This window comes from Trachurus japonicus, chromosome 13 (genome assembly GCF_045865225.1).
Source record: "Trachurus japonicus isolate A0001 chromosome 13, Traja_1.0".
Lineage (NCBI taxonomy): Eukaryota > Metazoa > Chordata > Actinopteri > Carangiformes > Carangidae > Trachurus > Trachurus japonicus.
The window spans coordinates 9,810,932-9,838,032 of NC_140919.1; the positions used below are offsets into that span (position 1 = coordinate 9,810,932).

The 27,101-nt window shown below is 42.8% G+C and overlaps 1 protein-coding gene across 1 annotated transcript in view; it reads right to left on the minus strand.

Moving 5' to 3' along the window:
* The window catches only part of a2m1 (alpha-2-macroglobulin 1), a 57,337-nt gene that overhangs the window by 27,998 nt on the left and 2,238 nt on the right, over positions 1-27,101 (minus strand). Inside the window, exons 2-10 of the mRNA XM_085794813.1 lie at positions 24,725-24,905; positions 22,145-22,301; positions 17,068-17,120; positions 15,332-15,352; positions 13,780-13,948; positions 3,409-3,493; positions 1,262-1,376; positions 1,049-1,163; positions 837-946 (exon numbers count right to left, since the gene is read on the minus strand). Coding sequence (XP_085650939.1) covers positions 837-946; positions 1,049-1,163; positions 1,262-1,376; positions 3,409-3,493; positions 13,780-13,948; positions 15,332-15,352; positions 17,068-17,120; positions 22,145-22,301; positions 24,725-24,905 — 1,006 coding nt within the window. The remainder of the gene's footprint in view (positions 1-836; positions 947-1,048; positions 1,164-1,261; positions 1,377-3,408; positions 3,494-13,779; positions 13,949-15,331; positions 15,353-17,067; positions 17,121-22,144; positions 22,302-24,724; positions 24,906-27,101) is intronic.

Here is a 27,101-nt window from a genome sequence, read left to right on the forward strand (position 1 = left end):
TCTTTGAAGAGGAGGAGAGTGCACACTGGCGTTGATGAGGTGCTCACAAACGAAAAATAGACAGAGGAAAAAGGATGTGGCACACTCTTAGCCTCAGATGCAAAAATTGTATTATCCCTGACGAAGTTAAAGTAAAAAAGTGTTCACACTACACTGCAAAAACTCAAAATCTTTCCAAGAATATTTGTCATATTTCTTGTCAAAATGTCTCATTTCTAGTCAAAACTAATCTCTTAAAATAAGACTCATCACCTAAAAATAACTTGTTTTTAGATAATTTTCACTTGTTTCAAACTAATTTTCACTTGAAATAAGTAGAAATATCTACCAGTGAAAGCAAGTTTTTTTGTGCTTGTAATAAGAAAGAAAAACTTGCCCCACTATCAGATTTTTCTACTTATTTCAAGTAAAAATATGCTTGAAAGAAGAAAAAAGTGTCAAAAACAAGCTACTTTTTATGTGGTTTTACGTATAATGAGATTTGTTTTGACTAGGAATGACATTTTGACTAGAAATAAGACAAATATTCTTGGTAAGATTTTGAGTTTTTGCAGTGTAACAGAAACTTTGACCAGGGGTGCCCAAACTTTTGCATGTCATTGTAATTGTTTCATTGATAAGTCAAACAGCAAATGAAGCGTGAATAAAAAATAATAATAAAAACAAAGATCAGTGATCAATAGGATCCATCCAATGGGGACAATCACTCCAGAATTCATCCAGATTATTTAGTCTGGACTCAAGTAAGCGATCTGATCAACTGACATCCAACACAACGTGTACCACATGAACACAAAATGAAACACATAGCGGCTGTAGCTCCTTGTGCCAGTTACCTTTCCCTCGAATGGAATACCAGGTTTGTACGCTGCAGGAACGTCCTCAAAGGTGACGACCCGGATGCTGCTGCTGAAGCTGGTCTGAGCGCTGCCTTTAAGAACCACTCCTACATGGCAATAAAAACAAAATATTTGATGGGCTACATCTCATCGGGAACTGCTCATAATTACAAAACGAATGGCATCTGACATCCATCCAGTCGACCTACCGGTGCCAAACTCTTCTATTTCAGCGGTCACATCAAAATTGTCGTCATACATGGTTTTATCGGGGGAAAACTCCGTCACGTTCACGATTTGTGTGGCACAACCGCTTTTATCCGTCTGGGAGAGATTACGACAAGGGTGTTAGTTATATTAAAATAATAATTATAATGGTAAAAGGGGAGAGTTATATCAGCATTTCACACTGGAACACTCACAGTCAGTTGATAAGTCTTGCAGATCATATCTTGTCTACTATACCAGTAAAACCGGGCGGGTAATCTACAAAACTCTGCTTTGACCGAACCGATGACTGGTTTCCCGTAGGTGTATCTGAAACGGCACAAGAACAGTTGATTTTAGTTGAGTTCAACAATTTTAGCATAGCATGTACCCAGATCAAGTGTGACGGGAGAACGCAACAAACAGAAACTGAGCGGCAGGTGGGCGCCGTCACAGTTAGTTAGTTAGACAGATAATACATCTTCCTCTGCAGTGGACTGATTTAACAGAACCTGAGCAGGTCTGTGCTTCTGTTTTGGAGGTGAGTAAATGTTTACTATCCATTGCAATCCATTTAATGTAGTTATAGAGCGCATAGAAAAACAATTAACCACTGATAAACCAGGAGGTGCTTTGCAAAAGAGGTAGCCTAAGTAAATAAAAACAATATTAATTAAAATATAAATTCACACCAAACAAAAGCAAAAAAACTGAGATGTCATATTTACTTAAAATTGAGCCAAGAGGAAGTTAACACAATGAAAAAAGTATCGGTCCAAGGATAGAGCCTTGGGGGACGCCTTGGCTAAGTGGCTAGCCAATTAGCCAGCAAATTAATTAGCCTTCAGTTAGCATTAAAGCATCCAGACCATAATAGATCCATGGTCCAGACATCCAGCTGTGCTAATGACTCTCCATAGCTATTAGCCCAACATGCAGAACAAAGAATAAAGTTGTAACTACAAGCAGATCAATAAAAGGAGAAGCAGCTAAAGCTAAAAAGCAACAGATGACTCAGCAAATGTTGACATGAATAATGAAGATCTACTTGGAATCAATGTTCACATTAATTAGCGAGCTAGTGAGGCAGTGGTTCCCAACCTTTTTTGGCTTGTGACCCCATTTTGACATCACAAATTTCTGGCGACCCAATCCAGATGCGCCAGCTCAGATATTTGCTTTTTATTTAAACTCAATTTACATTTTAGAAAGTGAAATTATTGAATACAGTTGTTTAAGATTGTGTGTTGTTTTTAATCATAATTTTAAAAGAATAATAATTAGTTAAAGCAGATAACAGCGGCACGGCCGTTTCGGCTAATGCTGTGTTCAAGGCAGGCTTTTGAAACCGTAAGTTACAGCTTCAAGTCACAACTACGACTTGGTAGCGTTCCAGGTAACCCGTAGCTCGTGTTTTTACCGTCCTGTTGTCTGTGAAAGTTCCCTATAACGGCCACTCGTAACTTCCGACCCGTGAACTCGTACCAGATCGAACTGGTATGACTTCACAGGAAGGAAAAACACAAAGTACGAGTTTCCTTGAACGCACCATGAGTTAGCAGCCCCCGCCCTTGTCAGGCATCAATTGGTCCTCGTGCTACGTCACCACATTCACGCGCATCCCTTGGCTGCACACACAGCCCTTCATGCCGTTCTCTCCCCTCATTGGATAACACTTGTATCCCACAAGGAAAATTTTCTCCTCGGGTTACAGCAGAGCAGAGTGACGGAGAGACTCGTGTTTAGGCTGAAATACTTCATGAAAGTGATTGCTGACGGAAAATAGGACTATTTAGGACTTATATTAACAAAAACATTCCACTGATATCTGCTTTAAATATTTTTATCAGTAATTTTTTTTTTTTTTTTTTAAACTAGACATTTCAGGCGACTCCACATGGGGTCCCGACCCCATGGTTGAAAAACACTGTAGTAAGGGCTAGTTAGCCTATAGCTTCATATGTCCAGGTAGAAAACTAACTTAACAGATAAACAGGTTTTCAGGCTGACAGCTAACGCTACGTGGGCTCTTAGAAAACTGACAAACTGTCCAGTTGGACGGCGCTGTAGCTACACAGTGTGACGTTGTCAGTAATTAGCACAGCGTGGTAATTGATAACCACCTAGCAGTGTTGCTGCTGCTGAACCGTTGCCATGAGAAACACCCACTCAGAAGACACCGTTTCCTAAAATGGTTTTTATCCTTTTAACAAAATAAGAAACAATAAAGAGCGGCTGCAGTATCACTGTAATTAGTTTCCTCGTACATAAAAGTGAGGAGAATTCAGTTGGCTGTGTGGTGTGTGATGTCGTCCATGCTCCACATCACATCCCCTCCACTGGTTTTAAATGGGTCACTCACTTTCCACAGATCTGCATCGTTGCCTCTTTGTCCAGGATGCTGATCACACTGGGCAGGTGAACCTTCACCTCATACTTTGGCAAAACTAAAGCAAAAATAAAAAAAAGTCACAGTCAAAACCAAATGCACAAACATCAAAACGTGTCAATGTTTAAAGGGATAGTAGCATTTTTTTTAAAGTGGGGTTGTATGATCTACAAATAGCCCCTAAGTACTTTAATTGCAGTAGAAGACTCTCTGCACTCCTCCTGTTAGCAACGCCAGCCCATAATAGCCCTGCCCAGAGATTTACAACATACATTGTTGTTAATGGACCCAAAGAAACGGCCTATTTTCGCAGCCTAAAAGAGGTTTTACCTGAAAAAAAATACACAGTTCCATTGTTCGCTTTAATATAATTTTTTCCAGCCCGGTTCAGATCATCAAGTCAGTGAGTCAGTGAATGAGCCCTTACTCTCGCAAAGAGGCGGAAAAATTTGACTACTATTGGGCTCCCACCCACCTCTAGTTATCCTCGTGCTTTTATTTCGCCAGTTTTAACAATTGCTTTTAACTAATTAAAGTACTCCTGCCATCGCGCAAGATTTTAAGCCCTTTTGAAGGACTACAACGCAACCACTCTCCCTGCTGACGCTGACTGACAGCGTGGGAATATCTCGGCCGGCTCCTACCATACACCAGAGGCCCACCGGCCCACACGGAAAAGAGGGATTGTGACTTACCCGAGTCTCTCATCTGCAGTGGGCCTGTCTTCCAGGCCCTCGGCGGTAAGTCTCCTCTCTACTCCGGATTGATTCATAGTGCCATCTCTACGCTGTGGGCTCCTGATGGAGCCCATCTGTGTAAGTTTTCACTGAAGCTCAAACTCGGAATATCCAACTCTCTTCGCTGAAGTAGAAAACCTCCTCCGTTCCTGTTAGCGCTTGCTGGCTGTTGTCCCTCCTCTGTTTTCAGACTCCCCATGGCGTCGTCTTCTCCAGTGAACCTCCCCGATACGGACCGTCGTCTTCAACGATCATATAAGAAGATCGCTGATCTCAAGGAGGATATTAAACGGCTTTCTGCAGAGCTGGAGAAAAAGGACTCGATACTGTCCAACCTTTCCATCCGCCTTCCCACACTCTCCAATCTGTTCATGTGCGATCAATTCAATAAATCAACTCTGCAAACTTCACCCATCCAGGACACTGTCGCTTGGGATCCATCCGCCAGCCTACGTCCCTCCAGCTCGACACCGAATGGAGTGTCGGCCTGGTCTGACGTGGTGGTTCGCGGCCGTGGCCGCAGACGGAACCCCCGTCGGCTCACCTCTCCTCCGAGACTGAGCCTCTCCACCCGCTATGATGTCCTGGCACCTGAGGAGATCTCTGTTCCCCACTCCACAGCTCATCCACGCAACCCGCCGCCTGCTCCCTCACCCGGTCTTCCTCCTGGTCCGGTCCTGGTCCCAGCTCCAGCTCCTACATCTGATCCTCCTCCCGGTCCAGCCCCGGCCTCTGTCGCCGCACTCAATCCTCCGCCTGGCCCTCACACCGTAGCTGCTGTCCCCGAGGCGCTGCCTCCGCCCCCCGCTGACGGCGCTCGCACCGAGCCGCGTCCCCGAACCTCGACCTCCTCCTCCCGGCGCAGGATTCTGGTGGACGCTGTTCGGAATCACTCCAGGGGGACCTCCTGCGTCGACCTCCCGAAGACCCCCATCTCCAACCTAGGTACGCCAAATCACCCACCTCCCCCTCGTCCTCCTCCCACTACTCTAATAGTGGGTGACAGCATCAGCAGGAACATTCGCTATCCCAACGCTATCACACGTTGCTTCCCCGGAGCTGCAGTCCCAGATATTCTTCACAAAATACCTGGGCTACTGCAGTCCCTTCCCTCCTCCGTTCACCGCGTTATAGTCCATGTAGGAAGTAACGACACTGCTCACAAACAATCAGAGGTGACGAAAAAGTCTTTCACTGGCCTTTTAAACTTCCTAAAAAGCTGCGGCAAAACTGTCTTTATCAGTGGTCCTCTCCCAACGCTGTCCCGTGGCCCGGAGCGTTTCAGCAGGCTCCGCAGCCTTAACACCTGGCTCCAGGCTTCCTGCAGGTCTCTTAACATCTGCTTCATTGACAGTTTTAATCTTTTTTGGAACCGTCCCTCCTTTTACGGGAGGGATGGTCTCCACCCCAGCAAGTTGGGCAGCTCAGTACTTTCGGAAAACATTAATTATGCTGTCCGGACTGCCATCCATGACCACGACTGACGTTTGTTTACATCTCACTCTGTAGCCTCCACTTCTTCTTCCGCTACCCACTCTGTCACTTCTACTCTTCGAACCATCAGTAGCCCCCCCTTGCGGCACCAGCCTCCACCTGCTCTTACCTCCATTTCCCCTAGCTCGCGCTCCCCCTACTGTCGCACCAGCGCTCCTACACTAACACCACCACTGGTTAAACCTATTCAATCCGTCATTGGACGACGCCAAGTAATACGTGTGTTACGCAGCCGGCCAGACTTTCGGTATCTACGCCACCTTACAAAGACCCCTGCTGATGGGAATGACAACAATAACTAGAAAATTTCCTCTCGGGAAATTTTGAATGGGCCACGGGAGCTACTGCGGGTTGTGCCATCTCTGTCAACATGGGAATCAAACCCACGATCTTAAGGTCAAGACAGAGCTGATCAGACAGACACATGATCATCTTTCTATAAGCACTGATATGGAGGAGCTGTAACCACATTAGGTTAACTGTGTGTGTGTGTGTGTGTGTGTGTGTGTGTGTGTGTGTGTGTGTGTGACTGTAATCACATGAAGCTGGCTCTAGAGTCTGTGTGTGTGTGTGTGACTGACTTGTCACATAGTTAGTTAGTAGCTGCATCCTGTGTCAGTCTGATTTAGCTGTGTCTGTGTTTATAAACATTTAAACGAGCGCCAGGTGGATTGTTTATGAAGTTAACGAGCTCTGGCCTGAGGATCAAAGAGGTTACCACGGTGATAGGGGCCCCCGCAGGCTGAGGCAGACAGAAACGTGGAGAAAAACAGCCATTTTCTGCCTCTAAACCGGCCTCACAATTAGGCTTAGCATGACAAAACGGTAACTCCTATCAGAACAAAACACAGATCAACGTTGCTCTAAGGACTTACTGAAAATTTCGGTACGATTTGGTGTTTCTACAGTAAATATTTTGGCGACGCTGGCAGTTTTAAAACATCAGGCCGTTCTGCTCCTCTCAGAAAATATTTGTATTGGACTCAATGAGGAGCAGGGACAGACGTGGCCGCACTCAGAGGCTGATTCTGTAAGTTCTGTAAGTCTCTCTGATATTTTGAGCACATGACATGAGAGATAACAAGTTTGTCTTACAAATTCTGAAAAAATTATGTCTGTAGAGTGTAAATTGTGGCCGTGGTGGCAATTTATCCAGAAAAAATACAGAATGTTTCTTCACTCTCTCCCACTCTAACCGATGATGTCACGCACTCTGACACGAACATTCCATGCAATACACACCCATTATAAACTCATAATTTCTCCAAAAATGATCATGGTCATTGATCAGGGATTGATCAAAAACTATATGACCTATCAAAACGTGGAGTAATACGACAATACACAAGACTTGTGTCTACTGTTTAAAGTTTAAATGGAGTCTCTAGGTGAAAGTATGCCTGAGCAGTAGACTTTTGTTAAACTCCAATGATTGGTCTTTTTCGGTCTTTTTTTTTCGCCCGTCCCATTGACTTACATGCAAAATTTTTGCGCAGTTTTTCGCGACTACGTCGCGAAAAATTCGTAAACTGTTGAGAAAAGTAATAGCACAGCGATCCCGATCAGGACGCACGTTTTGATATATAATATGTCCTGCAACTCTTCGAGTTGCAGGACTAGTAGCACATCGAAAATCGTCCGGAAGATGAAGGAGAATAATAACTAGAAAAAGATAGCATTTCCTGCAGAAAATGCGTGTGAATGCTGAAAGCAGCTGAACGCTGTTGCTGAAGCAATGCTGAATGAGCTGAAGAAATTGTTGAATCAATGCTAAATTAGTTGACGAAACTGCTAAAGCAATGTTGAAAAGACTAATGCTAGAGTAGAGTAGAGTAGAGTAGAGTAGAGTAGAGTAGAGTAGAGAGTAGAGGAATACTTTATTCATCCCTAGGAGGGAAAAAGCTGAAACATATAACTTGTAGTGTGAGATGAATGCCTTTTTAAAGGTAAAAAGCAGTAGAAATGCTAAAGGGAGAAGAAAACATTGAAATTCTGCATGTTTAAATGTAATGGTTAAATAGTTGAAATCTGTAGCTAACCTGACAGGAAGGACAACTGATGAACCAGCACTAACATAGCTGAAGCAATGGCTGAGAATATATTTAAAAGTAGAAGATGTGAGACTTTGTATGAAATGGCTGGAAATTACTTGAATTGTCAAAGAAGAGTTTGAAAAATTCCTGAATTAGGAAAAAAGTTAATGCCTACTGAAATACATTGTAAACTGACAGCAGAAGAACATTGTTGAAGAATATAGATGGAGCATTAGCTGAGGAGTAGAACATGTAAACAGCGGGTTTAATGGTGTGAAATGGTTGAGAAGAGCCTCAGTAGTTTAGGATACGTGTAAAACAATGTGTTCAACATGAACAAAATGGAGAAATGTGTATTTTCAGTTTAAATAGCTAAAGAACAAAATTAACAGCAACGAGTCCATTAACTACAACAGGAAGATAGAGAGGTACATACAAAACAGTCAGACAACTGTAGGAAAAGTGTGTGTGTGTGTGTGTGTGTGTGTGTGTGTGTGTGTGTGTGTGTGTGAGAGAGAGTGAGGAAGATATACAAAAGTGTGTGTGTGTGTGTGTGTGTGTGTGTGTGTGTGTGTGTGTGTGTGTGTGTGTGTGTGTGTGTGTGTGTGTGTGTGTGTGTGAGTGAGGAAGATATACAAAAAGTTCTGGCCTGACAACTGTATGAAATGTGTGTGTGTTGGACGTGTGTGTCTGTTTGTGTATGGTTAGTGTGTGTCCATTTGTGTGTGTGTTTGTTGTGTGTGCATGTGTGTCTGTTTGTGTGTAATTGTGTAAATTGTGTATGTGTTTGGTAAGTGGTTGTATGTTTGTTGGGTGTGTGCGTGTGTGTGTGTGTGTGTGTGGTAGTTAGTGTGTGTCCATTTGTGTGTGTGTGTGTGTGTGTGTGTGTGTGTGTTGGATGTGTGTGTATGGTGAGTGTGTGTGTGTGTGTGTGTGTGTGTGTGTGTGTTTGTGTTTGTGTGTGTGTGTGTGTGTGTGTGTGGTAGTTAGTGTGTGTCCATTTGTGTGTGTGTGTGTGTGTGTGTTGGATGTGTGTGTATGGTGAGTGTGTGTCCATTTGTGTGCGTGTGTGTTGGATGTGTGTGTATGGTGTGTGTGTGTGTGTGTGTGTGTAGTAGTTAGTGTGTGTCCATTTGTGTGTGTGTGTTGGATGTGTATGCATGGTGAGTGTGTGTCCATTTGTGTGTGTGTGTGTGTGTTGGATGTGTGTGTATGGTGAGTGTGTGTCCATTTGTGTGTGTGTGTGTGTCCATTTGTGTGTGTGTGTGTGTGTGTGTGGTAGTTAGTGTGTGTCCATTTGTGTGTGTGTGTGTGTATGACCGACAGACAGTCAGACAGAGAGAATGTGTGCGTTGCCATGGTGACGTTGCCATGGTGAGGTTACCATGGTGAGGTTGCCATGGTGAGGTTACCATGTTGAGGTTACCATGTAACTGTTGGCTGGTGGCTTTAAGGTATGGTGGCAGCTTTAACCATAGGCTTTAACTGCTCTGTGACACCCTCAAACAGATCTAATGTACGACAAATCTGTACTTAGTACGAGCAAAAGGTTTACATTTTCCGAACCATAAGACCTTGCTGAACGCGTCCGTGTCACTTTGGTGTTTCTAGAGTAAAAATTGTTGATTGTGTCGCAGGTTGGAAACTTTGGGACGTTTAGAAAATCAGCGCCTACTTTTGAATGGGAGTCAATGGGAGGAGAGAGGGAAATGGCTGCACTCAGAGGCTCTTAGTTTAAATTGTGTTCGTCTCTCTGGTTTTCTGAGCACATGAAGAGATCAAGGATGAGCTTGTCTACAAGCATGCCCGAAATTATGTGTGTAGAGTGTAATCTGTGGCCGTGCTGACAGGATAGAGAGAAAAATGTGAGAGGATTTTTAGACCCTCTGTCACTCTACCAACTGCCAACGTCCGAACATTCCGTCCCATTGACTTTCATGTTAAATCTGAATTTTGTCAGAAATTTTAATGATTTTAAAACTACACATATATCTGAAACTGTTGAAGATATCAATAAGCTGAGATATAGCTGAATAGTTGAAAGGTTTGTGAACAGTTTAAAAGTTGAATGAAGTCTGTAGCTGAAAGTATGCTGAAGCTATTAGAGGCTGAATGAAGCAGAAGATTTGAAGAGTTTGAAGACTGTTTCAATGTATTTCCTATGAGAGAAAAATTGCACAAAAAGTTAAATATTTTAAAAAGTATAAATAGTATGAAAGAGAAAAATAATAGCATAAATGTCCTGAAAAAGTTGCACGTTTTGATATATGAATTGTTGAAATAGCACAAAGTATGAAGAAGGAGTTAAACGCAGAAAAAGGGAAGAAGAAGTAAGAATAATAATAATAATAAGTATAAAGATTTGAATAACAATAGTGTGAATGCTTCCAGCATTCACACTAATAAGAAGAAAAAATCCACACAATAACAGTAGTGCCCGGGCTTCGCCCGGGCACTGGTCCCTGCAGCTATTTCATAGCTGTTGGGACCAGTGCCCGGTGCGATTGCCCGTGGCCCTAATAAGAACAACGAATACAGCTCTTCTCTGAAAATGGCACTGCTGAACGCTCGTTCTATCAACAATAAATCCTTCATCCTGAACGATTTATTCACCTCCAGTGACTTGGATTTCTTTTTTCTGACAGAGACTTGGCAGAGTGTCAATGATTTTGTATCTCTAAATGAACTGTGTCCACCTGGCTGCTCCTTTATCTGTGCCCCCAGACCCACTGGTAGGGGAGGTGGCCTTGCTATAGTACACAAACAATGTTTTAAAACCTGGAGGGTTAATTCCCGCTCGTTTTCTACATTTGAACTGATGATGGCTAAAATCGGGCATTTCATCCCCTTTTATTGCATCTTAGTATACCGCCCACCTGGCACAAATAACTCATTTTTAGCTGAATTTAGTGACTTCCTAACATCTATTATTACATTTGATAGAGTTCTTATGGCTGGTGATTTTAATATTCATGTAAATGATCCCTCTGATAAATTTGCACTTAATTTTTTAAATATCATTAAATCATTCAACTTCTCTCAACACGTGTCAGGCCCCACTCACACCAGCGGTAACACCCTTGACCTTATCCTCTCTCATGGCTTAAACATTGACAACCTCCAATTGCATAATGTATGTGTGACAGACCATGCTTGTGTCCTTTTTAAACTACTTTCTAAAGCTGACTGCCTTTCTGACAAACGCCTGAAATCCTCACGCACATTCAACCACCTCTCTGCCGACAAATTCTCCTTTATGTTCACCAACAGGCTCCCTTTCTCAGACCACCATGATATTGATGGCCTAGTCAACTCTTTTAATGCACACTGTTCGGTCATCTTGGACGAAATTGCTCCCTTGAAAACCCGTCTTGTTCCTGTAGCCAATTCCTTCCCTTGGATGAATGACTCGATACGTTGTTTTAGACGGAAATGTCGTGGGGTGGAACGCCTGTGGAAGTCCTCACAGCTCCAGGTGCACCGTCTCCATCTCAAAAACCTCCTCACCGAGTACAACTCCATGGTTAAGGATGCTAGAGCTTCATTTATTTCCAACCTCATCTCGTCCAGCAGACACAACTCAAAAGTCCTTTTTGACACCATAAATAATATTGTTAGTCCGGTTCCTTCTGTCTCCCCTATCTCCTCAAATGAGGACTGCACCAAATTTCTCACGTTCTTTACCGACAAAGTGTCCTCCATTAGGTCCAGCATCACTGTATCCCCTTTCCCTCCTCCTACCTACCCTTCCCTGCAGCCAATCCTGAGTCATTTCCAACCCATTTCCTTGCAGGAATTAGTCAAAATCGTCTCCTCCACCAAGCCCTCTTCCTGTCAACTAGATATTCTTCCTTCTTCCATGTTGAAAGCTGTTATCACCACAATTGGCCCCTGTCTTCTTTCAATTATCAACTTGTCCTTGGAAACTGGCCTTGTTCCCGCCTATTTTAAACAAGCTATTGTTCAGCCTCTTCTCAAAAAACCCAACCTTGATCCGTCGATCCCTAATAATTACAGGCCAATCTCCAAAGTGTCCTTTTCTTCAAAGCTGCTGGAAAAAGTAGTTGCCAGTCAGCTTAATACTGTCCTAAACAACCACACCATACTTGATAAATTCCAGTCTGGCTTTCGCAAGGGGCACTCCACTGAAACCGCTCTCCTCAGAGTCACTAATGATATTATGATGTCCTCCGATGCTGGCAGGTGCTCTGTCCTTCTGCTACTAGACCTCACTGCAGCGTTCGATACTGTCGACCACAGCATCCTCATCAGTAGACTAAGAGACTGTGTGGGTATTTCGGGGCGTGCCCTTGATTGGTTTGTTTCTTATTTATCAGGAAGAAGCCTCACTGTGTCTGTAGGTCCTTTCACCTCTGAATCCGCCCCCTTATCCTGTGGGGTGCCTCAGGGATCGGTCCTGGGCCCAATCCTTTTTGCCCTCTACCTGCTCCCACTAGGCAAGATCATTAGTAATTACAAGGGTATATCCTATCACTGTTATGCTGATGATATTCAGTTATATCTGTCCCTCGACCCCAACTCCAATTGTAATGTTAGTAATTTATGTGATTGTTTGGCCGAAGTTCAGAATTGGATGGCCAGCAATTTCCTGCAGCTTAACACTGATAAATCAGAACTTCTTATCATTGGTACTGATGACGCTGTCTCTGAGATGAGAAATTGTATGGGTTCCTTAAAATCATTAATACGTCCAAATCTCAAGAATTTAGGTGTCACCTTTGATCAACACATGAATTTTGACAAACATATCAATCAGTTATCCCGGATCTGCTTTTTTCATCTCCGAAACATTGCTAAGCTCAGAACTATGGTCTCCACACCCGAACTAGAAATGATCATCCACGCTTTTGTTTCATCCCGTCTGGACTACTCCAATTCACTGTTCTCCTGCCTCAGCAAATCATCCACTGACCGTCTTCAATTAATACAGAATGCCGCTGCCAGGCTCCTTACCAGGTCTCATAAATCACATCACATCACCCCCATTCTGTTCTCTCTTCACTGGCTTCCGGTACATTTCAGGATTCACTTCAAAATATTGGTTATTACCTATCAGGCCATTCACGGTCAAGCTCCCACCTACATCTCTGAACTCATAAAACCCTACACCACTTCCAGACCGTTACGTTCATCACACCAAGGCCTGCTCCATGTCCCCCGCACTAGGCTCATTACTAAAGGTGACAGGGCTTTTGAATCCATTGCACCAAGGCTTTGGAATGCCCTGCCTCCAGAATTGAGAGCTGCTTCCTCAGTCATATCATTTAAAAAGCAGCTAAAAACCCACTTATTTTCTCTTGCCTTTTATTAATTCTTTTACACTGTAGCCAATGTATTGCGATTGTTCTCTGCATTGTTGTTGTTGTTGTTGTTGTTGTTGTTGTTGTTGTTGTTGTTGTTGTTGTTGTTGTTGTTGTTGTTGTTGTTGTTGTTGTTGTTGTTGTTGTTGTTGTTGTTGTTGTTGTTGTTGTTGTTGTTGTTGTTGTTGTTGTTGTTGTTGTTGTTGTTGTTGTTGTTGTTGTTGTTGTTGTTGTTGTTGTTGTTGTTATTGATTGTCTCCCTGTCGGTCAAATGTTGACTGATTGTGTTCAGCACCTTGTGACTGCTGTCTGTGAAAGGTGCTATATAAATAAATTTTCCTTCCTTCCTTCCTTCCTTCCTTCAAAGTGCGAAAAACGTAGTTTTTATCCCTCCGCCCAGGGTTAGCGCCCGCTGATCAGCAGTTGGTTAGGTCCAAATAAAAACTGCGTTTTCCTGCACTTTGAGGGGCTGGAAAAAATTATATTATAGCGAACAATGGAACTGTGTATTTTTTTTTCCAGGTAAAACCTCTTTTAGGCCACGAAAATAGGCCGTTTCTTTGGGTCCATTCACAACACTGTATGTTGTAAATCTCTGGGCAGGGCTATTATGGGCTGGCGTTGCTAACGGGAGGAGTGCAGAGAGTCTTCTACTGCAATTAAAGTACTTAGGGGCTATTTGTAGATCATACAACCCCACTTTAAAAAAAATGCTACTATCCCTTTAATGTTAAAATGTGAGACGTAGTAGGTCAACACCGTATTCTTTGACGTCGAAGCTGTAGCCTATTTGTTCTCCTTTGTCCGTCGTGGCAGAGATTTGGTAGGTTCCCTGTGGAGCCTCGGGAATGATGGGGTGGGACAGATCGAGGATGCCACCGTCGATGGACTTGTCCAACCACTGGGCAATGCGATTTGAATTAGGATCCTACAAAACAACAAAGAAGGAGGAAAATTTATTGACAGCTGATCAATTTTGTCCAGAATCATCATGTGAAAAAAAAAATGTGTTAAAGAAAAATTAATGATTGCAGCCCAGTCCATATAGCTTTCAGCCCCCTTAAATAGATGATAGGGGTCATTTTATTATTAATTAAACAACTTATAGGTTTAAATTAGGGCTGTCAGAGTTAACGCGTTAATCGCGATGAGATTAATTAAAAAAATTAACGCGATTAAATTTTTTAATCGCGGTTAATCGCGGCCCATTTTGTCCTCTGTCTGCTGGACTGGAGGACTGGAGTGTGGGACCTCCAGTCCAGTAGGTGGCGGTAAGCCACCTTCAAGTTGGTTGCTACACAAATATACACAGTCTAACATATATCCACAGCTCCATCCATTGATTTTTTGACGGCTTTGTTGTCAACAAATGCACATGGCCAGGCAGAGGTGTAGCAAAGTAAAGGGCAATTTCCACTGGATGCAATTCTTCAATTCTGTGTGAGTTTCATGCATCATGTGTTATGATTAGGTAGCTAGCCTACTAGGTCTGGTCTAAAAGTTGTTTGTCTAGAGATTACAACACTTTGGAGTGTTGAAAGTCCAAAGTGCCATAGATAATATTTTTAATAGAGATTAATCGCGAGTTAACTATGGAAAAAATGCGATTAATCGCGATTAGAAAAATTAATCGTTTGACAGCCCTAGTTTAAATACCTTTAAGCATCCTAATCATTTTTAAATAAATAAATTATGCATTTCCAAGTTGTTCATTATCATTATGTTGTGTCTTTATTAGGGGTAGGAGAAAAAATCGATTCACATAAATATCTTTAAATCGCTTTTTTTTTTTTGAATTTTTTGAAATATTGTACAATGTGCATTTGTTAGCCTTTTTTACATACAGAGAGTACAGGTTTTGAAAAGGGTTTAGTTTATACTTTACTTTATAATGGAGTATGTTAATTTATAGGCTCCTACAGTATTTGTGTGCAGATAAATGTTAAAAATGCAGACTAAAAATCGAGAGAATCGGCAATATCGTAGTAGCAATTTAAATCGAATCGCCATCCCAAAAAATCGTAGAAGAATCGAATCGGGAGAAAAGCATATCGTCCCAGCCCTAGTCTTTACTATGTCTTATGAGTCATGTCCACTCCAATCAATTGCACCCCTGAATGATTCAATCCAGTACTTGGACTTTAAACACCTTTAATCCGTCACTTTACCTGCCAAATAAGGTGCATATAGCATATAACAGTAAACCTGCAGGTTCGATTCCAGTCAGGGACTTTTACTGAACGTCATAACCTCTCTCCTTCCTGCCTCTACAATATAATAGTTTCTCTGAAGTCAGATAAACAAGACTCACCTGCAGCTCCACAATTTTGTACTGAAAAATAAAAGAGAAACAATTAATGTAAAACTTGCACAATAAACACAACATGGAGTTACAATACATTTTCCCCATTCAACTTGATGGGAATGGTGGAATTTTGTGAATCTTTCTTATTATAAGCTTTATTTAAACTCGGAAATATATTAGAGGAGCAACCTCATTTGCAATATAGCCGAGACAAAACACAAAACATTTGAGGACAAGACATAACACAAAATGCTTAAAACATATCAAACATATCCGAAATCTGAAGTACCAAACAAAGATAAGTTGAAAACAGAGAAGTCTAGTTAAAAACAGGAGCAGTTGGATGTAAAATAAGATGCAGTTATGGATTTAATCTTGCAAAACACAGATAAACTACAATATTAAAACATAAGTGTGGTTTTAAAGGTATAGTTCAACATTTTGGAGGCTAATGGTATTTCTTGGTTTCCCTCATCAAACTCATCAAATACACAATCCAACAACTCCACAACGCTCTGGTGGACAAGTTGTGACCTGCACATTCACCACGCTATGAGATAATAACACAACGTTACCAGACAGAGTTGTTTTAGAGGGAAATACATGCAAAACAGCTTATCAGGGACAGTTTTTCATCAAGCAGTCTCTGTATTTACCTCTAAAACAACTCTGTCTGGTAACGTTGTGTTATTATCTCATAGCGTGGTGAATGTGCAGGTCACAACTTGTCCACCAGAGCGTTGTGGAGTTGTTGGATTGTGTATTTGATCGAGTTTGATGAGGGAAACCAAGAAATCCCATGAGCCTCCGTAGCGTAGCTCTGAGCAGCTCACGGCTCTGCTCCGCCGTTCTAAAAATAGCTTGCACCGACAATTAAAGGTAACGAACCTACTGCTGCTACGACTATGGGGAATATAGCAATGGGCCAATTTGCCAAAATGTTGAACTATCCCTTTAAAGTTGTGGCTCACTGGCGTCAGTCTCAGTCTGAGAAAGTTTTTTCTTGAAATAAACAGAAAAAGAGGAAGAAGAGCTGTGTGGTTTACTGTTTATACGATCTGTGTCAGTGTGTAGAAAAAAGAAAAAGTGTAAAAGATGATGCAAGAGACCTTAGATAATTTTACACACACACACACGCACACTTAAATATTTCATTCATGTAGCTGAGATGAAGTGTCAGAACAGGCAGATGGATTATATGTCAGTGTAGAAACATTTAGAGTTTCTATCTCACAGCTTTGACGTCTTTCTACCTGATGGGATTTACCACCACTTTCCTCCGCTCCTGTGATATCTGAATGGATTTCATAGTCGCTGCAGTTTGTGCCGTTGTGTTTTTCAGCCTCTCATCGTCACAAACACACACACACACACACACACACACACACACACACAACGGAAAAGGGCCTTGAGCCCATATTGATTCAGATGTTTGGGTCAAATGCAGTGTGTGCCAAATGAACTCTGACAGCATGTTTATCACACTACTCCACACAGCGCTTCACACCCACGCTGTCTTCAAAATCAACAAACAGCCCTCCTTTCACCTCCCACTCTCCTGAACCAAAATAGACCTCACTCTTCACATTCAACTGACTGCTTGGTGCAAAGCGCGCACACACACACACACACACACACATATACAGACACACACTACAAAGTTCACTGGCAGGAATTATTGCAGACAGTCACACAATTACACAGAATCAGAAAAAAATTAATATAAATAAATAAAAACTTACCACTCGGGCCACAGGGATGAAGTTGGTATCGATGGAGACGATGCGGAACTGGACTTTAGAGAGAAAGAAAAAAAACAAAAACAAAAACGTCACCATCAACTCACAACGTTGTGCGACATGTGCAGGAACATGTGACGGGCGGCAAACCAACGGGATCCCACAGTAAACCAGGTTCTCCACAGCCGGCGTGGGATTAGCAGAGAAATCTGTTGTTTGCTTTATGATTAGCTTCTGCTCGATGACTTACACTCCTTAAGTGGAAGGATAAATTCCTCCAAGCTTTTGTTGTGTAGACTGTGGATTTAAAAGATCTCACACACACACACTATTTGACATTGTAGAAGATTCATTATATTATGAGAGGGTGTGTGTGTGTGCGCTAATTCCATGTAATTCTTTAACCCAGTGGTTTTTGTCAAAGTGGTCACATTAAAATGAAATACGACTGAAATAAATAATAAATCTCCCTCATGTTGTACTTTTGAACTCAAATTAAACACAAGAATCTGTCTGCCTTCAAAATAAAATAAGTAATAAATAAATTATAATCAATGTGCCTTGTTCCATTAGGGACAGTTGTGTTCATTTTATTGTGCGATTATCATTCCTCTTTTTTTTTAAATTATTTTGGCTGTGTTCATGTATACGGCATGAAACTTGGCAAGATTGTGTATTTTTAGTGCTGTCAATCGATTAAAATATTTAATCGCGATTAATTGCAAATTAATCGCACATTTTTATCTATTCTAAATGTCCCTTGAAGCATTAAGAACGACACGTTAACATGGGCGGCGAAAGGAAACTGGCTCCGCTTCTCAGCGCTTCACGGCTATTTGCGGCACTTCCGTGTCCAGTGTCTCGCCGGCGTTAAAGGGATAGTTCGACATTTTGGCAATCGCTATAGTCATAGCAGTAGGTTCGTTAACTTTATTTGTCGGTGCAAGCTGTTTTTAGAACGGCGGCGCAGAGCCGCGAGTTGCTCAGAGCTACGCTACGGAGGCTCATGCGATTTCTTGGTTTCCCTCATCAAACTCATCAAATACAAAATCCCCAAACTCTAAAACACTTTCGTGGAAAAGTTGTGACCTGCACATTCACCACGCTATGAGATAATAATGGACGTTACGAAACTGAGCTGTTTTCGAGGTAAATACAGGGTAAACTCAGAGACTGCTTGCTGAAAAACTGTCCCTGAAGGCAACATGCATCAGTGGTTTTGCCTGAATTTCCCTCTAAAACAACTCTGTCCGGTAACGTTGTGTTATTATCTCATAGCGTGGTGAATGTGCAGGTCACAACTTGTCCAACTTGAGCCTCTATAGCGTAGCTCTGAGCAGCTCGCGGCTCTGCTCCGCCGTTCTAAAAATAGCTTGCACCGACAATTAAAGGTAACGAACCTACTTCTATGACTATAGGGATTATGGCAATGGGCCAATTTGCCAAAATGTTTAACTATCCCTTTAATCTCGTGATTTAAAAAAATGATGCTGTTAAAATTGATTTGCGTTAATAACGTGATATTTTTGACAGCACTAGTATTTTCATATGATCTTGTTATTTCCAGCTTAGCGCCTACAGAAAGTCTAAAATAAACTGCCCCACTGAAATCCATTGATGTCACTTCCATTAAAGACCCACTCCCGTGAAAATCGTGTTTTTTGAGCTTTTCACATGTTCCTGTGGCATTTTTCTTGTGTTAGAGCACTTATCAGCAGAGAAGGAAGTGCAAAATTGCATTTCAGAGTTTTTCTGCCTTCAAACTGCTGTGAACCAATGGCGGACGCAAACTGGCAGTTTCAGGAAGACTGGAGTTGAGGGTGTCACAGCTCCAGGGGAGGGCACTAGTGCTACAAGCTCCCGCCCCGCTCTGCATCTGGCTCAGAGGTGAAAGGCTTCACAGCTCGGTGTAGCTGTCAAGGTATAATAGGTATAGCTCACCTGGTAGAGCAGCTTGCACCATGAGCAAGGACTATGCTCCAGTCTGGGATCGAATCCCAGTGTGGAGTTCTACGCTAAACGCGCTGAATCCGTAATTGTACAATGTCCAGCTGTCAGCGAGCGGGGGGTGGGGTGCCAGGAGGTGGCTGGGCGGGTGCAGAGCAGCGCAGTCTCCGCCCACCCCCCAGAGGTGAATTGCTAATGTGCATGGCTAATGAGCTGGTTTTAAAATGGCCGAAAAGGGTCGCGGGAGTGGGACTTTAAAGCATAATTACATTTATTTTATTATATCTGGGTGTCAATCGGACCTTTTGCCTTAGAATTGATCTATTTTATTACGTCTCCACCAGCTCGGCATTCTGGGACATGGAGTTACATCATGGGACATTAGAAAACACCAATCCTTAAAATATAACTAGATAAAGTAGGCTGAACCAATGTCTGAAACTTTTTACATGGTTATATTAATATTAATGGTCTCAAACGCCACACGGAGCAAAATTAAAGGAGAGAGAGAGATAGAGAGAGGGGGGAAAAAAGTAAAAATCAACTCAACCCACTTTTTCTTCCAAACAACCTCACGAAGAACTGTTGAGGAACACCAGCGTTCCTGAAGCTGTCAACCGGTGGCTCAGCATTATGCAGATGTGCTAAAGTAGTGCACATTTGTGCTAGAGCAGCTGAATTAGTGAAGCAGAGCAGAGAGGATAATGTGGGCTGCTGGCTGTTATCACCAGACACCTGCCGCACCGATCGCTGCAGTGCTGACAAGGAGATCGCTGGTTCGATCCCCGCCGCTTACAGCAGCTTGGCTCCTTAGTTGGTTTTAAGGGGAAACACTGCAGGTGAATAGGATAAACATTTTAACTAACAGATATCACCATGAAACTTCCCAAGTTCATCACTTACATTAAGAGAAATATTTTTTGTATTACAAGTTTTGTCAAATTTTATGTTTAAATATGTAAATGAGGCAATATCTGATGAAATATGCGCTAATTTGCATTCATTTCCAGAACAGAAATCTGAAAAGTGGATAATAGCCACTTTCAAAATTCTTGTTTTATTTTTTTGACATATTTTGGATATCTCTTTCTATCACTTTGTAAATGAGAAAATACTGTCACCAGCCCCCCAAAAAAATCAAATTTTGCCATGTTTTTTGGAATAAAACATTGTATAAATCAGGCTGTGAATGATATATCAACAATCCCCTCTGTAAAAAACCTTCAGAATATAGAAAGGAATAAAACTGGAAGGTTTGGTGTCTTGGTGAAGAGTCTTCACAGAGAACACGAGGAACATTAACAAATGTGTGCACCTCTAAACCATTAACTTACATTGACGATGCAAACTATTTCGCCAAGAGGTCAATGACCACTTGGCGGGCGGGTTTGCACGTATTTTATGGGAGAGCGAGTTTAACTTCAGTACTGCTGACCGCCACAAGTCGTCACTTCACCTCTCCGGGCCCTCGTGACCGTTACATAACAATGCTTCAGAGCGCTCCGTCATCCGATTGGTCAACTTTAAGGTTCACGTTGTAGGAGATCATACTAGGTGAGCTTTGTCTCATCTGATTTCTGTCCTTGTCCCAGTCTACATGCGATGGGTAAAATTGAATAGTTGATAGAAACATGTCGGCCTCCTCAACACTAGGTGGCGATATGCGTCGTTTCAATGGGCCGGCCCAACCAGACGCGCTGACCTCGGCTGGGCTCGAATCGAAATACAAATGACTCGGGTCGGGGTCGAGCTTGCTTTTTTTCCCCTCATTGAACACGTCTTCTTGCTGGTTGTACCGTGTGTTGTTTATTGTGAAATGCACTGAATCGGCGCTGACTCATCAGGTCAGGTGGGTTCGGGCCGGTTGCTATGCTACACTTTGTGTCATCTCCAGTGTTGTGAAGCATGCGCACACACATGGTCCAGTTTCAGTCTGATTAAGGCGAATATACATCGCATCATCTGGGTGTTTTAGTTGGATCTGGAGAAGTCCAGTCCGAGTCGGACTAACACGTTTACATGGACTTTAGTCGTCCAGGGATAGATGGATTAAACCCATAATTCAGTTTTTTCGAGTGTCATGTAAACCAACTTCTACAGACATGCTTTTGTGTGATGTCATCTTCTGTTTATGTTTTTTTCTTTTGTGTCCTATCATTTTTTATTCCCCATCTTAACGAACTCCTACTGTCTGAATTGGTTCTACTTTTAGACTCATCTCCACACATTTTATACCTTCATCTGTTTTTTTATCTCTTCTCTTCTTATCATATATTATCTTGTCTCCTTTTATTATGTGATCACGTCTTTTATTTACTGCATCCAGCATTTTAATATTTGACTTCTCTTTATTGGGTTCCTGTTTTGCCTGTGTTCTTTTGTTTGTGACTTGTTTTCTGTGGTTTCTAAATGTTCATGTTGTTTTTGTAAAGCACTTTGTAAACTCATGTTTATTATTATTATTATTAGGGATAGTTCAACATTTTGGCAAATTGGCCCATTGCCATAATCCCTATAGTCATAGCAGTAGGTTTGTTACCTTTAATTGTCGGTGCAAGCTATTTTTAGAACGGCGGAGCAGAGCCGTGAGCTGCTCAGAGCTACGCTACGGAGGCTCATGGGATTTCTTGGTTTCCCTCATCAAACTCATCAAATACACAATCCAACAACTCCACAACGCTCTGGTGGACAAGTTGTGACCTGCACATTCACCACGCTATGAGATAATAACACAACGTTACCACACAGAGTTGTTTTAGAGGGAAATACATGCAAAACCGCTGATGCGCGTTGCCTTCAGGGACAGTTTTTCATCAAGCAGTCTCTGTATTTCCCTCTAAAACAACTCTGTCTGGTAACGTTGTGTTATTATCTCATAGCGTGGTGAATGTGCAGGTCACAACTTGTCCACCAGAGCGTTGTGGAGTTGTTGGATTGTGTATTTGATGAGGGAAACCAAGAAATCCCATGAGCCTCTGAGCAGCTCGCAGCTCTGCTCTGCCGTTCTAAAAATAGCTTGCACCAACAATTAAATGTAACAAACCTACTGCTATGACTATAGGGATTATGGCAATGGGCCAATTTGCCAAAATGTTGAACTATCACTTTTAACGTTGAGCTTGAGGACACCTACCGGTCTGCCCAGGCTTGTAGATGGGTTTATCGGTCTGGATGATGTGCATGAAGGAAGGAGGCTCGATGGCGACTTTGGACGTTTTGGTCATGGCGCCGTTCTCGCCCTGGACCGTGACCTTGATGTTGGCCACCGTTCTGCTGAGCACCGCCGGGACCTGCAGCATCAGGAGAAAACACAACACAACACAACACATCACATCACATCTGTCAGGCAGCACCGGGACCTCGGGGTCATTTTAAAGTCCAGGAGGAAGACGGAGGAAGGAAGGGGATGATGCTTTTAAAACTCTGTTTCATGCAGAAGCAGAATGAGCTTTTCTCTCTCTTTCTCTCTGCAGTGAAAACATCTGTCAGCTATAACGCGAAAGAAAAACCCCTTGGAAGCAAATCCATGTAATGTTCACTGCAAAAACTCAAATGTCCAAGAATATTTGTCTTATTTCTCGTCAAAATGTCATTTGTAGTCAAAACAAATCTCATTATACCTCAAATAAGACTCATCACATTAAAAAGTAGCTTGTTTTTAAGACACTTTTTACCTTTTTGAAACATATTTTCACTTGAAATAAGTAGAAAAATCTGATAGTGGAGCAAGTTTTTCTTATTACAAGCACAAAAAACGTCCTTTCACTGGCAGATTTTTCTACTTATTTCAAGTGAAAATTTGTTTGAAACACGTGAAAATGATCTAACAACAAGTTAATTTTTAGGTGACGAGTCTTGTTTTAAGTGGAAAGAGATTAGTTTGAATAGAGATGAGACATTTTGACAAGAAATAAGACATGTTTTTGCCGTGTTGAGCAATAACCGACCCCCACCGCTAACACAAAGCTAATTATGAAATGCTGTCATACTTGTAAAACATATGTTTTCACTTACTAATGGAGCGGCCATTACATAACAGAGACTGGATCCAAAATTTGCAATGGGCGTTTTTTTTCCCTCCTTCTTCTTCTTACTTCTTGTTTTTTCTATCAGTGTGTGTGTGTGTGTGTGTGTGTGTGTGTGTGTGTGTGTGTGTGTGTGTTGTGGGATTGATGGTAGGGGGGCAGAGGATGTTTTCCAGAGGAATGCTAGGTACATAGCTCGCCTCTGGCAGAAAGCAGCCTTTGTTTTAGCGGGCAGACAAACAAATTCCAGAGCGGGCCAGCAGCAGCCGGCTGCGGGGGCCAAAACACTGGGGGGGGACCGAAGGGGAAGCGAGCAGCGCTGCTATCGTCATAGGAGCCGATTCGGGGCCGTCGGGTCGGTTCACATCACATCAATATGTAGCGAAGGGCCTCTCTCTCTCCGAGTTGCATAACAGCGACCAACGGTGTGACAGAAACCAGAGCAGTAATTTTTGCAGAGAGAGCCATTGGCGTTGACAGCCTCGGTCACGGCGCCGGCCGGATAATTAGGTACATAATGACGCCAGGATTTGTGCCATTAGTTTTAATGGAGGGCCCAGAGGGTGCCTGGAAACTCCACTACGGACTTAAAGGGATAGTTCACCCCAAAATTCAAATTTCACTCATTATCTATCTACTCACCCTCATGTCGACTAAGAGCTGGGAGAATTTTCAGAGTCCTCCGTTCCTTCTCTGAGTTACGGGGGGGTCCGTGCAGCAGTATTTGTCCATATAAGGGTTGTCAATGGATACCAACTGTCTTCATAACAGAAAGACACACCAAAAAACATCCAAATACCTCCATAGTGCTCGTCTGTAATGTCCCTCTTGTATTGAAGCCCCGACATGAGAAATTGTTCCGCCGGTCAGTGCAAATTAGGGCTGACCCGATTATCATATTTTGATAATGAAATAATGAAAGTAATGGCAAACAAACACAGCATGTCTTCAAAATCAGGCAGGTTTCCAGGATGCCAAGTCGCCTGCTCATTTTAATGTAACAATTGCCGATGAGAACCGGTGTCAAAAAGGAAAAAAGGAAGAAAAAAAAAACAATCGATCACGGACTTCATGATCGATTTTCCATGGCAACGAACGAAGCTTTGAAGCTTTGATTTTTTTTGGGTCAGCCCTAGTGCAAATCACACGAGATGACACAGGAAGAGCAGTGAACCGAGACACTGGGAGCTTCTGCTGCAAACAAGCTTAAAATACAGACTTATTTCATTTTTTTTTTCGGAACAATTTCTCATGTCGGGGCTTCAATACAAGACGGACATTACAGACGAGCACTATGGAGGTATTTGGATGTTTTTTAGTGTGTCTTTTTGGACGAAGAAAGTTGGTATCCATTGACAACCATTATATGGACAAATATAGAAAAGAGAAAAGAAAAGAGAAGGAACGGAGGACTCTGAAACTTCTCGCAGCCCTTAGTCGACATGAGGGTGAGTAGATAATGAAATTTGAATTTTGGGTGAACTATCCCTTTAAGACACACATTTGTTTTCTGCTCCCATCTACCTTTTCCTGCAACTGGGGAAAAAATAAAACCACAAAGCAAATAGACTGAAATATCACATCCCTCCTGCAAACGGATAAACAGAGTGTGAGTGTGTGTGCGTGTGCGTGTGCGTGTGCGTGTGCGTGTGCGTGTGCGTGTGCGTGTGTGTGTGTGTGTCTCAGACCTGGAAGGTGACGCAGCGGTAGAAGTCCTCTTTGACGACCTCTGTTAGCAGGACGGTGGTCACAGACTTCATCTCCATGACGACCTGCAGGGCGACGGGCTCCGTGGGGCCGTGGATGTGGGCGCACAGCGTTTCCTGTTTGCCCCCCGTCAGCCGGGAGCTCACAGTCACGGCATAGATCCTGCAGGGTAGAGGAACGGACCGGGGGGTCAGGACGATAGCGACTGACAACCAGTTAGTGAACACACAGTGGAAGTAAAAGACCTGAGCTGAGCTGGTGGAGACCAAAACTGAGACTGCTACCCAGGTAGCATCCTCGTAGCAGCTGCAGTTCCTCTAATGTCCACTAGAGTGCATCTCCGATTCCCAGTGACTTCCATGTTAAAAGGGATAGTTCAACATTTTGGCAAATTGGCCCATTGCCATAATCCCCTATAGTCATAGCAGTAGGTTCGTTACCTTTAAAGGGACAACGAGGAGTTTTCACATACCGTCGGGGTATGGGCCCATTAACAAGTGTGGGTAGCGGAGATTCATCCACATTAACGTGAGACTTTTTTATATCCGAATAGAAACTCCTCGTTGTCCCTTTAATTGTCAGTGCAAGCTGTTTTTAGAACGGCGGAGAAGAGCCGCGAGCTGCTCAGAGCTACGCTACGGAGGCTCGTGGGATTTCTTGGTTTCCCTCATCAAACTCATCAAATACACAATCCAACAACTCCAAAACGCTCTGGTGGACAAGTTGTGACCTGCACATTCACCACGCTATGAGATAATAACACAACGTTACCAGACAGAGTTGTTTTAGAGGGAAATGCAGAGACTGCTTGATGAAAAACTGTCCCTGAAGGCAACGCGCATCAGCTGTTTTGCATGAATTTCCCTCTAAAACAACTCTGTCTGGTAACGTTGTGTTATTATCTCATAGCGTGGTGAATGTGCAGGTCACAACTTGTCCACCAGAGCGTTGTGGAGTTGTTGGATTGTGTATTTGATGAGGGAAACCAAGAAATCCCATGAGCCTCCGTAGCGTAGCTCTGAGCAGCTCACGGCTCTGCTCCGCCGTTCTAAAAATAGCTTGCACCGACAATTAAAGGTAATGAACCTACTGCTATGACTATAGGGATTATGGCAATGGGTCAATTTGCCAAAATGTTGAACTATCCCTTTAAAATGAAATAAAAAATATTTACAGCCTGGTACAGATATGAGTCATGTTGTTCTGGCCTGCCCTGAGCGGGTTTCGAACCCGTCTCCCACACTGCGGACGACGATGCTAACCGTTTCGCCGAGAGGTCAATGACCACTTGGCAAATGGATTAGCACGTCTTTTATGGGTCAGTGAGTTTAACTTCAGTACCACTAACCACCACACACTATCACTTCTCCTCACTGGTCGGCTACCTCGTGACTGTGGCTATACCCGCGGACCTCCGTTACACTAGCAAGTGAACACAGTGGAAATAAAGACCTGAGGTGACGTTTCTCAGCAGCTGGTGGAGACCAAAACTGAGACAAAACGTAATGTTGCTCTATATCAGACAACTGTGTGCTAACCATAGACTGTAAAAAATATGGATGTAGCATCCGTGACATCACCCATTAGTTTTGGGGAGTCGTTTTTGTGACTCCAATATGGCGGCCTGAACAGCGCCATGTTGGATTGGCCGGCCGAGAACCCGACCACTGGCCTCGAAGCAGCTGTCCACAGAGCTGCTCGGACTGACACCAGCCCCCAGAGGAAGCCAAGGGGATTGCAGTTTTTTTTTTGAACGCGGAAGTGAGCTTCACTTCTCAGACCGACAACTGCCCCCTTGGTGCTAACCAGGTAGCATCCTCGTAGCAGCTGCAGTTCATCTAATGTCCACTAGAGTGCGTCTCCGATTCCCAGTGACTTCCATGTTAAAATGAAATAAAAAGGCGACGATGCTAACCGTTTCGCCAAGAGGTCAATGACCACTTGGCCAAAAACTTGACAAAAAAACTGAGACAAAACGTAATGTTGCTCTATATCAGATAATGTGATAACCATGTCTCGTCCTCGTAGCAGCTGCAGTTCCTCTAATGTCCACTAGAATGCATGTCCAGTCTCCACAGTGTTAAAATGAAATAAACATGTTTACAGCCTGGTACAGGATTATGTTCGGTCTTTACGACAATTACACGTTTATGTTTTATTAAAAAGGCACAAAATTCTGCATAATTAAGGGGTGTGGCTACTTTGAGTGACAGGTTGGATACAAGCCTATACGTCCATTTTTATTTAAGTTTTAAGTGAGTAACTTTTATTTCTACAGCACTTTTTACAGATAAAATCACAAAGTGCTTTACAATAAAGTGCAAAGTGACAAAATAACGTAAATCAAATAGCCTTTGT